General features: G+C 51.0%; 1 protein-coding gene across 3 annotated transcripts in view; it reads right to left on the reverse strand.

The window, feature by feature from the left end:
* Window positions 1–10,670: 10,670 nt before the first annotated feature.
* JAG2 (jagged canonical Notch ligand 2) overlaps window positions 10,671–12,972 on the reverse strand; it is a 28,465-nt gene continuing 26,163 nt past the window's right edge. For all 3 annotated transcript variants that reach the window (XM_054448664.2, XM_054448663.2, XM_063652097.1), the window contains one exon: window positions 10,671–12,759. In XM_054448664.2, coding sequence (XP_054304639.1) covers window positions 12,284–12,759 — 476 coding nt within the window. In that variant the 3' untranslated portion in view covers window positions 10,671–12,283. The remainder of the gene's footprint in view (window positions 12,760–12,972) is intronic.

A 12,972-nucleotide genomic window follows, 5' to 3' on the forward strand; every position in this document is an offset into this window, starting at 1 on the left:
ATAAACCAGTGAGTTTCTTATTAGTATCTCATTACTAAAATTCTAAAATGAAAGCTGTAAGACATTTGTTTGTATGTGTGTACATGCATTTGATGTGTTTACAAATATGTACATTTATTATGTTATATGTTGTGTCTATGTAGTGCCAAATGACTTATAAATAAATGAGTGCTCATAAATTAGTAAGCCCAAATATTTTTGAAGTTCATCTGACTTAAGTAAATCTCTAAGAAATAAGATGGCTTTGAAATTAGTGGCAAAATAAGAGATAGAAATGTCTTCGGAATTGTCAGCATACGTTTTTATCTGGGTTGAGTGGTCAGACAGGTTTATATGAGCTAATAAATATTTTAAGGTGTCAGGGTTTAGCATGAAAGCTATAAAACTATAAACCTAGCCAGAAACAGAATGATCTTTGTGTAATTTTTTATAAGAAAAATTATTTCATATTGTTGGTTTAATAAAAACAGCTAAATCTTCTGAGTTATCAGAAAAATAGCCATATATATTTAACTTTAATGTTCTTACTTAGGTGAACACCTAATATTCACAGGCTGTAAAAATGCTTAGCAGGAAAATAACTTATAAAATGATGATTCACTTTGTCTAACATCTCAGTTTTTATAATTAATCTAGGCAAAGACCTGATCTTGAAGGTCTAGAAAAGCAGTTTACTAAATAAGTAAATAAGTAAATGTCAATGGGATAAATGCCTATAAATAAACTTTTCATGTTTGAAATCTTAAATGTCTCCATTTCCAACTAAGAAAAATTATGTTACATGTTTCTAAAAATTATAATATAAGCTGGGCATGGTGGCTTATGCCTGAAATCTCAGTACTTTGGGAGGCTGAGGCGGGCAGATCACCTGAGGTCAGGAGTTCAAGACCAGCCTGGCTGACATGGCAAAACCCCATCACTACAAAAATACAAAAATTAGCTGTGCGTGGTGGCATGCACCTGTAGTCCCAGCTATTTGGGAGGCTGAGGTGGGAGAATCACTTGAACCTGGGAGAAGGAGGTTGCAGTGAGCCGAGATCATGCCACTGCACTCCAGCCTGGGTGATAGAGCGAGACTCCATCTCAAAAATAAAATTATAATATGGTTCTCATCAATAAAATTCTAATATGTGACAGACAATTCAAGATTTCTGGCTTCCTAGGTTTTCACTAAATTTAAGTTTACTAAGAGTTAAAAATTCTAATGTATATATGATTCCGTATATAAATGTGCCAAAAATGTGTTTTTAATTTAAAAATTATTTAAAAGGCATAAAAATATGTTCTTTATTAAGAAAAAATAATTTTTGTCTAATTTTCAGGGTTTTTTAATATGAAACAAAATTAAAAGAAGCCAGCAAGTAGGAGGCAGAGAAGTAAAGAAGCTTATGGATATGAAGTTGTATTTTTGGTAAGAAAAGTTTAAAAAAGAGAGAGAGAACAATTTTGTATGAGAAAGAATCTTGTATGGTAAAGTTTTTGTCCTAAAGTAAAATGACTGATTATAGGACAAAGCAAAAAGTCCACACATAACTTAAATGCCCTGTGTAAATTGTGATAAGGTTCATGAAAAGAAAATTTTATAAAAGGAATTTTGTACGTGATTAAGTTAGCTATAATTTTAAATAATTATTTATAACAATCTTTCTAAGGTTTGAGTTTTGACATTAAAAATACACTTCTACAAAACTAAAAATTGGTTCTCTGTATTAGAACAAAGTTTTCCTAAAGTGTTGATTTGCTCTTAATAAAATTATAAGAGGTTTTGATTCTTATCTTTTTTTTTAAACTTCTCGAATTTACATCTCAGAAGTTCAACTTTTGCCATGTGATCTGCAGCCATATATCATTGCCTTCTGTTCCTTTTCCCCTTGAAAAGGCATATCTTTTTGTTTGGCTGAGATTGTAACGCTCTCCTTCAATCTTTTCATCAACTCCTGTTCTAACTTTGCTGTTGTGGTCTGATGCTTAAAAGCTTATCTTCACAGTTTAGAAAGCAATTTTTCCTCCAGTATAATTGGATTCTGTGCTGTTGACTTTTCTTTTTGTTTCCTTTCTTTTTCAGACAGGGTTTCACTTTGTCACCAGGCTGGAGTGCAGTGGCTTGATCACATTTGGCTTTTCTTTTTCTTTCTCTGTGTGTGTGTGTGTGTGTGTGTCTGGTGTCTGTGTGTGCGTAGATAGGGTCTTGCTATATTGATCAGGCTGGTTTCAAACTCCTGGCCTGAAGGGATCCTCTTACCTCAGCTTCCTAAAGTGTTAGAATTACAGTGTGAGCCACTGTGCCTGGTTGGCTTTTCTTAATATGTCTGAATTGTTCAGTGTAACCAGGATACTTCCCACGCTGTTACTAAGAGCCTTGTATTCCCCCGTTCAAGGTGCTAGTTTTCTTGTTTACACTCTCCTAGAATGTAGTGTACACTCATTACCCTGGACACATGCTTCCTGTGTCAGATTAAGTACAAATACCCTTTCTTTTTTTTTTTTTTTTTTTTTTTTTTGAGTCGGAGTCTCGCTCTGTCTCCCAGGCTGGAGTGCAGTGGCACAATCTTGGCTCACTGCAACCTCCGCCTCCCGGGATCAAGCGATTCTCCTGCCTCAGCCTCCCAAGCAGCTGGGACTACAGGCACCTGCCACCATGCCCAGCTAATTTTTTTTGTGTGTTTTTAGTAGAGATGGGGTTTCACCGTGTTAGCCAGGATGGTCTCGATCTCCTGACCTTGTGATCTGCCCGCCTCGGCCTCCCAAAGTGCTGGGATTATAGGCGTGAGCCACCGCGCCCAGCCGAAATACCCTTTCTTAATGAGGTTGATTTCTGGGTTACCTAAATGGACTTCCCATAAGGAGAAGCAATCACACATTACAGGAGGTTTTTCTTTACCTTTTTAGTAACTGGCCTAAAACACACACACACACACACACACACAAGATTTTACATTTTGTCATGATAATTCCTGTGTTGTCTTTATTAGTTTTTTGATTACTTAGAAGAACTGAGCTTTGAAAGGGTTAAGGCTTTTACATCCATGTAACTTTTGTATTGCCTTTGAGGTCTTAATTATCACTCTGGTTAAACAAATAACTATTATTTTTCAATGACCTGTGATTCTGTTTTGATCAAGTGCTTTAAACCTTTTGACATTTTTTACAGGTTTCTCCAGGACCAAAATCCTAAATTAAGCCTTTTTGAATTACATGATTAGACTTATGTGGTAAACTGTATGGGAAACATTGTCAAATGGTAAGTGATGCTAGACCTTCTTTCAATTACATTTATGGGTATATTATTGATATAAATGTTCCAAAATTATGTAAATTTACAAAAACCAAATATCAGTCATAACTTTGTTATATTAAAACCTGTTCTAAACCTATGTTTACATCGATATGTTATTAATGTGAGTATTTTAAAGATTGCATAAAATTTATAAAAGCCTGATAGTCCTCATGTGACACAGTCAGTCATGATTCTTATTGTTATCTTAAAATGCTGCAGGTAACAAAAATAATTACATTTCCTTGTACTGTGGGAACTTTTATCAAATTTTAACCATGACTAATCTAAGTTTTGTCATTCAAAGTTATTGTTCTAAATTCTTCTCTACAAACATTTACAATCAGCTCTAGTCCAAAATTTCTTTTCATAAAAAAGACTCTAATAAGTGTGGGTACAGAAAAAGGGAAAAATAGTACAGTTAATATAAAAATAGGCCGTCTCAAAAAAAGAAAAGAACACAGATCATGTCAACGTCATTAATCATTAGAGAAATGCAAATCAAAACCACAGTGAGATACCACCTCTCACCCAATAGGATGGTTGTTATTAAAACGAAAGAAAACAAAACAAAACAAGTTAAGGCTGTGGATAAATTGGAACCTTTGTGCGCTGCTGGTGGGAATGTTGTCTTGGAAAGAGGTATGGCAGTTTCTCAAAAAGTTAAAAGCAGAATGACCCCAGAATGGATCCCACAATTTTGCTTCTGGGTGTACTCCCAGCAAAACCAAAAGGAGGGTCTCAAAGGGATGTTTGTACAGTCATGCTCATAGCAGCATTAGGCACAGCAGCCAGGGGCCATCAACAGATGACTGAATAAGCAAAGTGTGGTCTCTGCATCCCAGGAACTATGATTCTGCCTTAAAAAGGAAGGAAATTCTGCCATATGCAACAGTGTGGATGAACCTTGAGAACATGAAGTCAAGCTAAATAAGCCAGGCACAGAAAGACAAACACTGCTTGACTCCACTCACACGAGGCATCCAAAGTAGTCAAAGTCATACAGACAGGCAGTACAATGGTGGATGCCAGCGGCTGCCGGGAGAAGGGAATGGGGAGTTGGTGTTTAATGGGGACAGAGTTTCAGATTTGCGAGATGAGAAACTTCTGGAGACCCAGTGTGGAATCAGCAATGTGAATGGACTTAGCGCTGTGGAATTATACACTTAAAAATGGTTAAGAGAGGCTGGGCGTGGTGACTCACGCCTGTAATCCCAGCACTTTGGGAGGCCGAGGTGGGAGGATCACAAGGTCAGGAGATCGAGACCATCGTGGCTAACATGGTGAAACCCTGTCTCTATTAAAAATACAAAAAAAAAATTAGCCGGGCGTGGTGGTGGGCGCCTGTAGTCCCAGCTACTCGGGAGGCTGAGGCAGGAGAATGGCGTGAACCTGGGAGGTGGAGCTTGCAGTGAGCTGAGATAGTGCCACTGCACTCTGGCCTGGGCGAAAGAGCAAGACTGCGTATCAAAAAAAAAAAAAAAAATGGTTAAGAGAGATATTTTATGTGTATTTATCACAATTGAAATTTTTTTAGGCCAGGTGCAGTGGCTCATGCCTGTAATCCCAACACTTTGGGAGGCCGAGGTAGGAGAATCACTTGAGGCCAGGAGTTTGAGACCAGCCTGGGCAACATAGCGAGACCCCCATCTCTACAAAAAATTAAAAATTAGCTAGGTGTGGTGGTGCACACCTGTGGTGTCAGCTAGTCAGGAGGTTGAGGCTGGTGCAGGAGGATCCCTTGAGCCCAGGAGGTAGAGGCTGCAGTGAGTCATGATCACACCACTGCACTCCAGCCTGGGCAAGAGTGAGACCCTGTCAAAAAAAAAAAAAAGAAAAGAAAGAAAATTTTAAAGGTAAACCATGACAATTGCACAACAATTGGATGTACTTAATGCCATTAAACTGTACACTTAAGAATGTTTAAAATGGGGCTGGGGGCCGTGGTTCACTCCGATAATTCCAGAACTTTGGGAGGCTAAGGCAGGAGGATCACTTGAGGACAGGAATTCGAGACCAGCCTGGGCAACATAGGGAGAACTCATATCTACAAAAAAGTTTTTAAAAAATTAGCTGGGCCTGATGGTGCGTGCCTGTAGTCCCAGCTACTCCAGAGGCTGAGGTGGGAGGATCCCTTGATCCCAGGAGGACGAGGCTGAAGTGGACTATGACCGTGCCACTGCCTTCAAGCCTGGGTGACAGAATGAGACCTTGTCTCAAAAAAAAAAAAAAAAAGAAAGAAAACAAGCACAAGCACAGATCATATCGTATGGTGGCTTGTTTCTGAATTTCTCCTTTCCAGCTCCTCCTGAAAGTGGCAACATCTCAGCAATCTGAGGCAGTGTGCTTGCTCCGTGAACCTGCGCACTGCCCTGCGAGGCCCCACAGCCCGGTGGCCTCCCCCGTGGTGGCCTTGTCTGGTGCCTGGTCCATGCCACGCGTGGCTGTGCAGCTGCAGCCCTCCTAGGCCCGGGACCCTCGCGGCTGGCGCTCCAGGTTGCTGCACCGAAGGGCACCTGCATTGGAAACTAGTGGCTTTGCCGGGCGCCTTCCCAAGGGACTGGTGCATTTGCCTTCCTTCTGCAGGGTCTGCACCCCACCCCCATCCCGCCACCCACAGTGGGGCAGGGGCGCTCGTTCTGCGGGGCTCGCCGCACTAGCTCACCACACAGTCCGTTCTCTTTCCCCCTTGGCGGGGCATCTGCCTGTGGCTTCGGAAGGTTTCCGTTGCCCCAGGCCTTGCCGTGGCGCCAGGTTCCCAGCCTGAAGCCGGTGGGCCCCTCGGTTGGCCGGCTCGGGTCTTCACTTAGCTCAGAGAAATGCTCTTTTCATGTAATGCTCTCACCTCCGTCTGTCCCTCCCTCTCCCTCTGCAGCTCCCGGTACTCAGAGGCTGTGTCCCGAGTCTCCTCTCCCCGTCCCCAGCCCCAGGCCTTCGTGTCTCGGCACTCGCTCCCTTCCCCCAACCCGCGCGCCGTTCTTCTGTTTTGCTGCCCGGTTGCTCTTTGGGACCTCAGGGCTCCAGCTCCGGAAAGCCATGTTGTGCCGCGCTTTGATCACGTCAAATGAGCATCTTTGACGATGAGCCGAGCGCCTGGCCACTCCTCTGCGGCTGCACGCTGTGGGTCCAGGCAGGGCCTGTCTCTGGCTACCGAGCCCCTCAGGGCTGTTTTGGTCTCGGGGGCTCCTGGCCTCCAGAGGCCTGCAGGAGTGGAAGGCATAGCAGCCTCCACCGCGAGGCGGGAGGGAGGACGGGCCCAGCTCCTGGGGACCTGCACAGAGGCAGCGAGAGCCCTGGGGGCTTCATGGCCCAGGACGTGAGTCATTCTCCACACGGCTAGAAGCTCAGGTGCCGATGTGGGGCGGGATGGGGTGCTGAAGTGGGGGGACTGGACCCAGCTGTGGAAACGGCAACATGTGGGATGAGGGATGAGGGGCCCAGGGGTGCTCCTGGCCACCGTGGGGGAGGCTGTCTTCAGGACCCTGGGCCGCCCAGCCCTGCCCCATGAGAGGCCTCCCACCTGAGTGGACATGAGCCTGGGCACTCTCCCAGGACGTGTCTCCTGCCTTGTCTGCAGTTGATGAGTGTGTCCTTGCCAGCCCTCGGAGTCAGGCCCCCTTGGGCCACGCCAAACCTGTGATGGACAAGGAAGCAACCTGGCCATTCCATCAGAGCAAGGATGCTGGATGCTGCAGCCCCAGGGGCCTCTCGGCAGCCTTTTCCAGCCCCCTCCGTGCTTCTAGAATCCTCCTCACCATTTGGGCTTCCTTCTTCCGCAGAAGGCTTTCAAGCAGACGCTTCCTGGTTTCCAGATCAACAGCAGGATAACAATATTGCAGCTGAACAGGTGATCCCCACAGGCCACACCTTCTAGCCTAGAGTGAGCTTCCTAGGGCCCCTGCCTCTGCCCCTACAGATGCTCCACAGCGCCACTCTGCCCACAGGAGAAGCCCCCGGTGCCGCCTAGCTGCCGCCCTGGCCCCCTGGCCCAGAGCCACACTGACACCACTGTCCCCAGCAAGCCCTCCCGTGGCTCCATGCCTCCTGCCGGCTGCCCTCCTCTCAGAAGGCCACCCCAAGACTCACATCCTAGCCCCTGAATCCACCAGGGCTGGGGAACCATGAGGAATGTCACAGGGCAGGTCCCATCCTCCCGGGCCTCAGCTTCCCCTTTTGTATAAAGGTCTTCAAGCCCTGGCATCCAGATGCTCGCCATCCGAGACCTCATAGGTCCCTGCTGACCTCAGGGGCTCCTTGGAAGACCCTGGGTCTGGGGGATCTGATGGGGAAGGGGTGAGCCCTGCGGGTCTTGGGACAGCTGGAGTTGGGCCTGTGGCCACCACGAGGCCCACACCACCCAGCTGCTGCTGCCTGGCCTGCAGGGGTTAATGGGTCTGGCCACTCCAGGGACCAGGCTCCTGTGTGGAACCTCCTCTCTGCGCCCTGGGGCCCGGTTTCTTCGGAGACACAGCAGTCAGAGCTGTCGCCAAGCAGAACCAGCAGACGCAGTCCCAGGAGCCAAACAGCAAGGATGCAGCAGGGGACCCTGGCAGCAGTGGATGTGGGGGGTGCTGCTTCACCACCTGAGAGGGGCTCTGCACCCACAGCAGGCCCCTGCCATGACTTGGTCCCAGGCTGGGTCAGACGGCACAGTCAGGATGCAACCCTCGGGCCAGGCCAGGCAGGGTCGACTCATTGCTCCCTGCTCTGATGGTGTGGGAATGAGAAGAGGCGGGAGTCTCCAGGGCATGTGTGCACATGGCCCCGCCCACGCCATCTAGCCTGCAGGTTGGCCTCTGTGTACAGGTCACTCTGCCTGGAAAGTGGTGGCAGGGGTGGTGGTGCGGCTTCCTGTATCCTCTGCCTGAGTGAGCGCCTGCTGCCCAGGGCCTCCTCAGCCAGGCACCCCCCTGGGGCTGCAGTGGCCACCTCAAAGTTCCCTCTGCATCCAGACCCTTCCCATCCGAGCCACACAGCCAACAGCCATGTAGCCTCTGGGCCCAGCTGGGAGCAGCTCCAAAGTGTGGGGAACAGGCCTTGCACCTCCAGTCCCCGGCACATGCCTCGGAGCCTGGTGTCCCCCAACCTCACTGCCCACCAGGCTTGGGGAGGCCCAGGTGCTCATTTTGATGACATGTGCCCCGGTGACAGAGGAGCTCTCTCTCTGCACGGCAGGTCAGAGCCCCAGACCTGTCAACAGGAAAAGCAAAGAGTGGAGGCAATGGGGAGACTGGCTGTCGGGTCGGGGGCCTGTGCTTCATGGCAGTGCAGGACACAGCGGGCTCCAGGAACTCGGCAGCCAGGACAGGTAGCAGGGCACGCCTGCATGTCCTGAGGGGCAAACAGGAGCGGCGCAGGTCCCAAGCCCAGCGGCCAGAGTAGGGGTGACCACCGGGGTTCCTGCAGCCACAGCCAGAGGGGCCCCAGGAGCCTGGCACCAGCCTGGGGGTGCCGGGGAGCCTGCCTTTCTTTGCTAGATTTGCTGACCACACAGCGCTCTCTCTGGGGGCAACCACTCACCCACCCACCCACAAGGGAACAAGGCTTTGGTGGCAGCAGGATGGACCCTGGGGCCTAACCCTCACTTGTGGACCCTGGCCTCTGCATAGCGGACTCTGTGAGGCAGGTGAGTGGCACTCGGGAGGCGTGGAGGTGGCCTAGGGTCTGAGGGCGGGGACTGCCAGGCTCACCCCAGGGGGTTGGGCCAGAACCTAGCCCGGCTTCATGACCACACCATGGGGGCAGTAGCACTGAGATGAAGAAGAGCCCCATCGTCTGCCCTGACATGGCGTGAGACAGCAAGCAGGAAGTCTGCTGGCCGGGCCTGGACCTCTTGGCACTGCCATCCACATGAGCTGGCCATGGCCAGGCACCAGCCAGGCCTGAAAAGGTGCAAGGTCACCTAAGTGGGGGGTTATGACTGAGTATGGGGTGGAGGGAGGCCATGAACTCCCAGTGGGCTCAGGACACTGGATGGCGAGCTCAGGGTGGGGGGCAGCAGGCCTGCCCACCATGGACACACGCAGGCAACTGCAGAGGCTCTCAGCTCAACCCATGCACACTTGGTGCATGCATGCTCCCTGAGTGCCACCCCTCCACCTCCAACAGCCGCACACCCTCACACAGGCATGGACGCCAGACTACGTCCTGTGAGACTCCAAGCCAGATGCATTTCTCTGAGGTTACAGGGGCTTCCCCAGAATCTGGGGAACACATTGGCACAGCCAGGAAGGGCCAGGCCTGTGAGACACTTTCTGCAGAAGTAACTGGGCAATCCAGCCCCACCTATGACACCTGCTATACCTGCCGCACCTACTCACTGCTCACCCCATGCCTGATGGGCTCCTGTGGGCCTCAGGACAGCCCCTGCCAGGCCCTTGCCTGGGGCCCCCTTCTCAGCTACTGATGCTATTTTCTATGTCTTGTCCTGGGGGGCAGCCTGGATCATTTCTTCTCACCTGTCTTCTCGTTCACAAATTCTCTCTTTAGCAGTGTCTAAGCGTGGCTGCCAAACTACTTCTGGAGTGTTTGGTTTGAAGGTTGTATTTTTTTTGTTTTGTTTTCATTTCTAGAAGTTCTACTTGGTGCTAGGTTGAAGTTTGTTTGGCCTATCAGCTTTTCCAAGCCGTCTTTGAGCACAGCAAGCTTTTTACAATCCATGTCTGAGAATTCCAGTACACTCAGATGCCTCTGCACGCATTTCTCATGGCTTTCAATCATGGTGCCAGGTTCCCGTGTGCTTGGTTTGATTGTGGTCTACTCACTGACCTGGAAAACTCATTCATGAGGCATACAGAGGTCTAGGACAAAGGTGATTTGCATTTAGTTCTACCAGGAACCTAGGGAACTGCAAGTTACGTAAACACCGTTTAAAAGGAAACTCAAAGCCTGCCGTCTTTTTGGCCAACCTGGTGGTGGGAACATGGGCTTCATGTCCGCACGAGTCATGGTGTACACGACTCCTCGGGGGCTGCCCTTCTGCCTGAACTGCCTGGCCAACCCCTTGGGACCAAGGCAGGAGGCGGGTTTAACCCTTGCCACCACCTTGAGGGCACAAGCCCTGGGCTTGTGAGCAGCCGATGGCAAGCAGGGTCTCCTACCAGCTCCTCTGTGTGTCCCTGCAGACCTGGCTCAATACAATGGAGAAGCTGATGGGAGGACTCCAGCCGGAGTGAGAGAGACCGCCCCTCTAGTGCACACCCTAGCTCATTTGCATGGCTTCCTGGAGTCCGCAGCAGCAGTGCTCAACAACAGACATCCAGAGTAATTTCTGCAGCAACCAGCAGGTCTTAAGGAATTACCAGATCAAAATTTTTGTTCACTCATTCATTTATTCATTTGTTCTGCCTGTGCAAGGCAGCCTCACTCCCAGGCTGTCAGCAGGACTTTTTTCTTCTCTTTCGTACAGATCTGGTTCTTGGCTTTGCTCCTTGACTCAGGTGACCTCCTGCCCCTCACAGCAGGGTAAACACTTGCATATCACTGACAGGCGGCGCGGAGTCAGCCTTGGAGTCGGCCTTCCATGCCCAGCTCTGAGGCCACTATGCCACGTTCCAGTTGGCTCAAGTACTGAGAGGCAAAACCAGCTCCAGGGCCAGGTGGAGGGGCTGCTTCTCTCCTGCCTCCACCAAATGCTGACCTTGCCTCTGAATGAACAAGCAAAACAAAGGAATAAATGAATGAATAAAAATTTGACCTGTTAATTCCTTAAGACCTTGATAGGTATTCGTGGGTAAGCAATTTTATACTATTTTATAAAACTGTTTTCAGCTGTTTGTAGTCAGGGTCGGGTGCCAGGCACCTAGACACCCCCCTCCCCATTCCCAGGAAGGTTTTGGCCAAACCTGCATCCACCACCTTGGCAAGCCAACGCATTCGAGGCCCTGGCAGGCCCTGACTCAGCAGGACCGTCTCGCCCTCCACAGCCACCACAGCCACGTGGGCCAACACCCAGCACGTGCCCCACTGCCCCACGCCTCTCTGCTGGTGCGGCTCTCCCCCAGCCTCACTCTCAATACAAAAGGGACAGCACCGAAAGAACAAGGGAGGCCGGAATGGTGGCATTATTCAATCAAATATACAGAGTGCTTCCTTTAATATGTACACATTTACAAAAATGCACTTTCACGAGGAGGGGCGGCCGGGGCCGGCAGGTGGGCAGCGCCAGGTGCCACGGCACGCGTGGACAGTTGCGAGGGGTCTGTGTGAAGGCACTTGTCACGAGCTTCAATACTGCCGCCGTCCCAGGATGGGAGAACTGCGCAGCAGGAAGGGCACTTCTGAAAGCACAGTGGAGAGATCGCTGGAGCGGGCGTTCTGGGCAGGAGGAAGCAGACGGCAGGCAGGGTGGACTGGCCAGCAAGCGCAAGGTTGACCTGCCGGCCTTGGGCCACGCCGATGACCTCAGGCCCCACTAACAACCACAGGTGCGCCAACAGCCACGGGCCGTGCCGGCGGCCGGGGCCACATCAGTAACCAGGGTCCCACCGACCACCGTAGGTCCCACTGACAGCCACAGGTCCCACTGACAGCCACGAGTCCCACCAACAGCCACAGGCCACACCATCAGCCACGGGTCCCACCAACAGCCGTGGGCCACACCAACACAGCCATGGGTCTCACCGGCACTTTGGCCTGGAGCCACAGAGAAACCCGAGTGAGGAATAAAAGGAAGATTCTGTAAACAGTGCACAACCTCTGGTAACAAACGCTACGATTTGGTGAGGATGCAGACACCCTTTGCTCTCTCCTGCCATACAGCGAGTGCCACGCACGGAAACTTTACAAAAATAGCAACTATCCGAGAATACTCCATTGTTTTCGGCCTGACAGTTACTGAATAATTTATACAAGGTTAAAGAAACATAGAAAATAAACATTTGTTTTTTGTTTTTGGTGGTTTTTTTACACAAAATAAAGAAACTATGCACATGGCCTCAGCCTCCGGGTCCGGCAGACGGCATGGCTCCCACCGAGGGCCCTGCGTCCCGGCCCAGCTGGCGGCCGCCCCTACTCCTTGCCGGTGTAGCGGGCCTCATTGATGCTCCTGACCACGCGGTTGTCCACTTTGGGGCCTGAGGCCCAGTGGGCCGGCCTCCCCGGCGAGCGGCCAGGATCTTTGGTGAATTTGTGTGAGAGGAACTTCTCCGCCTCCAGGGAGTCCTCCTCACCGCGGCCCAGATCCTCGTCCTCCTCATCCTCCCTGACGCCCGCGTGGCCGGCCGGCCCGGGCAACGCCTCGTCCGCCCTGCGTGGCGGCGGCGTGAAGTTCTTGCACTGGTAGAGCACATCCTTGTGGCCCCCTGGCCGCTCGATGGGGTTGCGGATGGGGTTGAGCGGGGCCCACTGGTTGTTGGTGCTCTCCTCCCGCGGCAGCCGGCTCCTCTCCCGCTCTTTCCTGCGCTTGCGTGTCCACCACACGCACAGGACCACGCACGCCAGCCACAGCACGCTGAAGGCACCACACAGCACGGGCACCAGCAGACCTGGGGGACCGGGGAGAAGCCTGTGGGCACTGAGGCCTGGGCGCCTGCAGGGCACTAGCCACACACCCAGGCCTGGGAGGGCCCTGCGGGCCAGGCGGCCGGGCCCCACCCTCTGGTTCCTGGCTTGTGGGGAGGGTCCCAGGACGGGGGCTGGGAAGGTCGGGTTGTGGGGCTGGACAGCTGGGGCAGCAGATGCCAGGGACTTCTGTGTTC

The sequence above is a fragment of the Pongo pygmaeus genome, chromosome 15 (genome assembly GCF_028885625.2).
Source record: "Pongo pygmaeus isolate AG05252 chromosome 15, NHGRI_mPonPyg2-v2.0_pri, whole genome shotgun sequence".
NCBI lineage: Eukaryota > Metazoa > Chordata > Mammalia > Primates > Hominidae > Pongo > Pongo pygmaeus.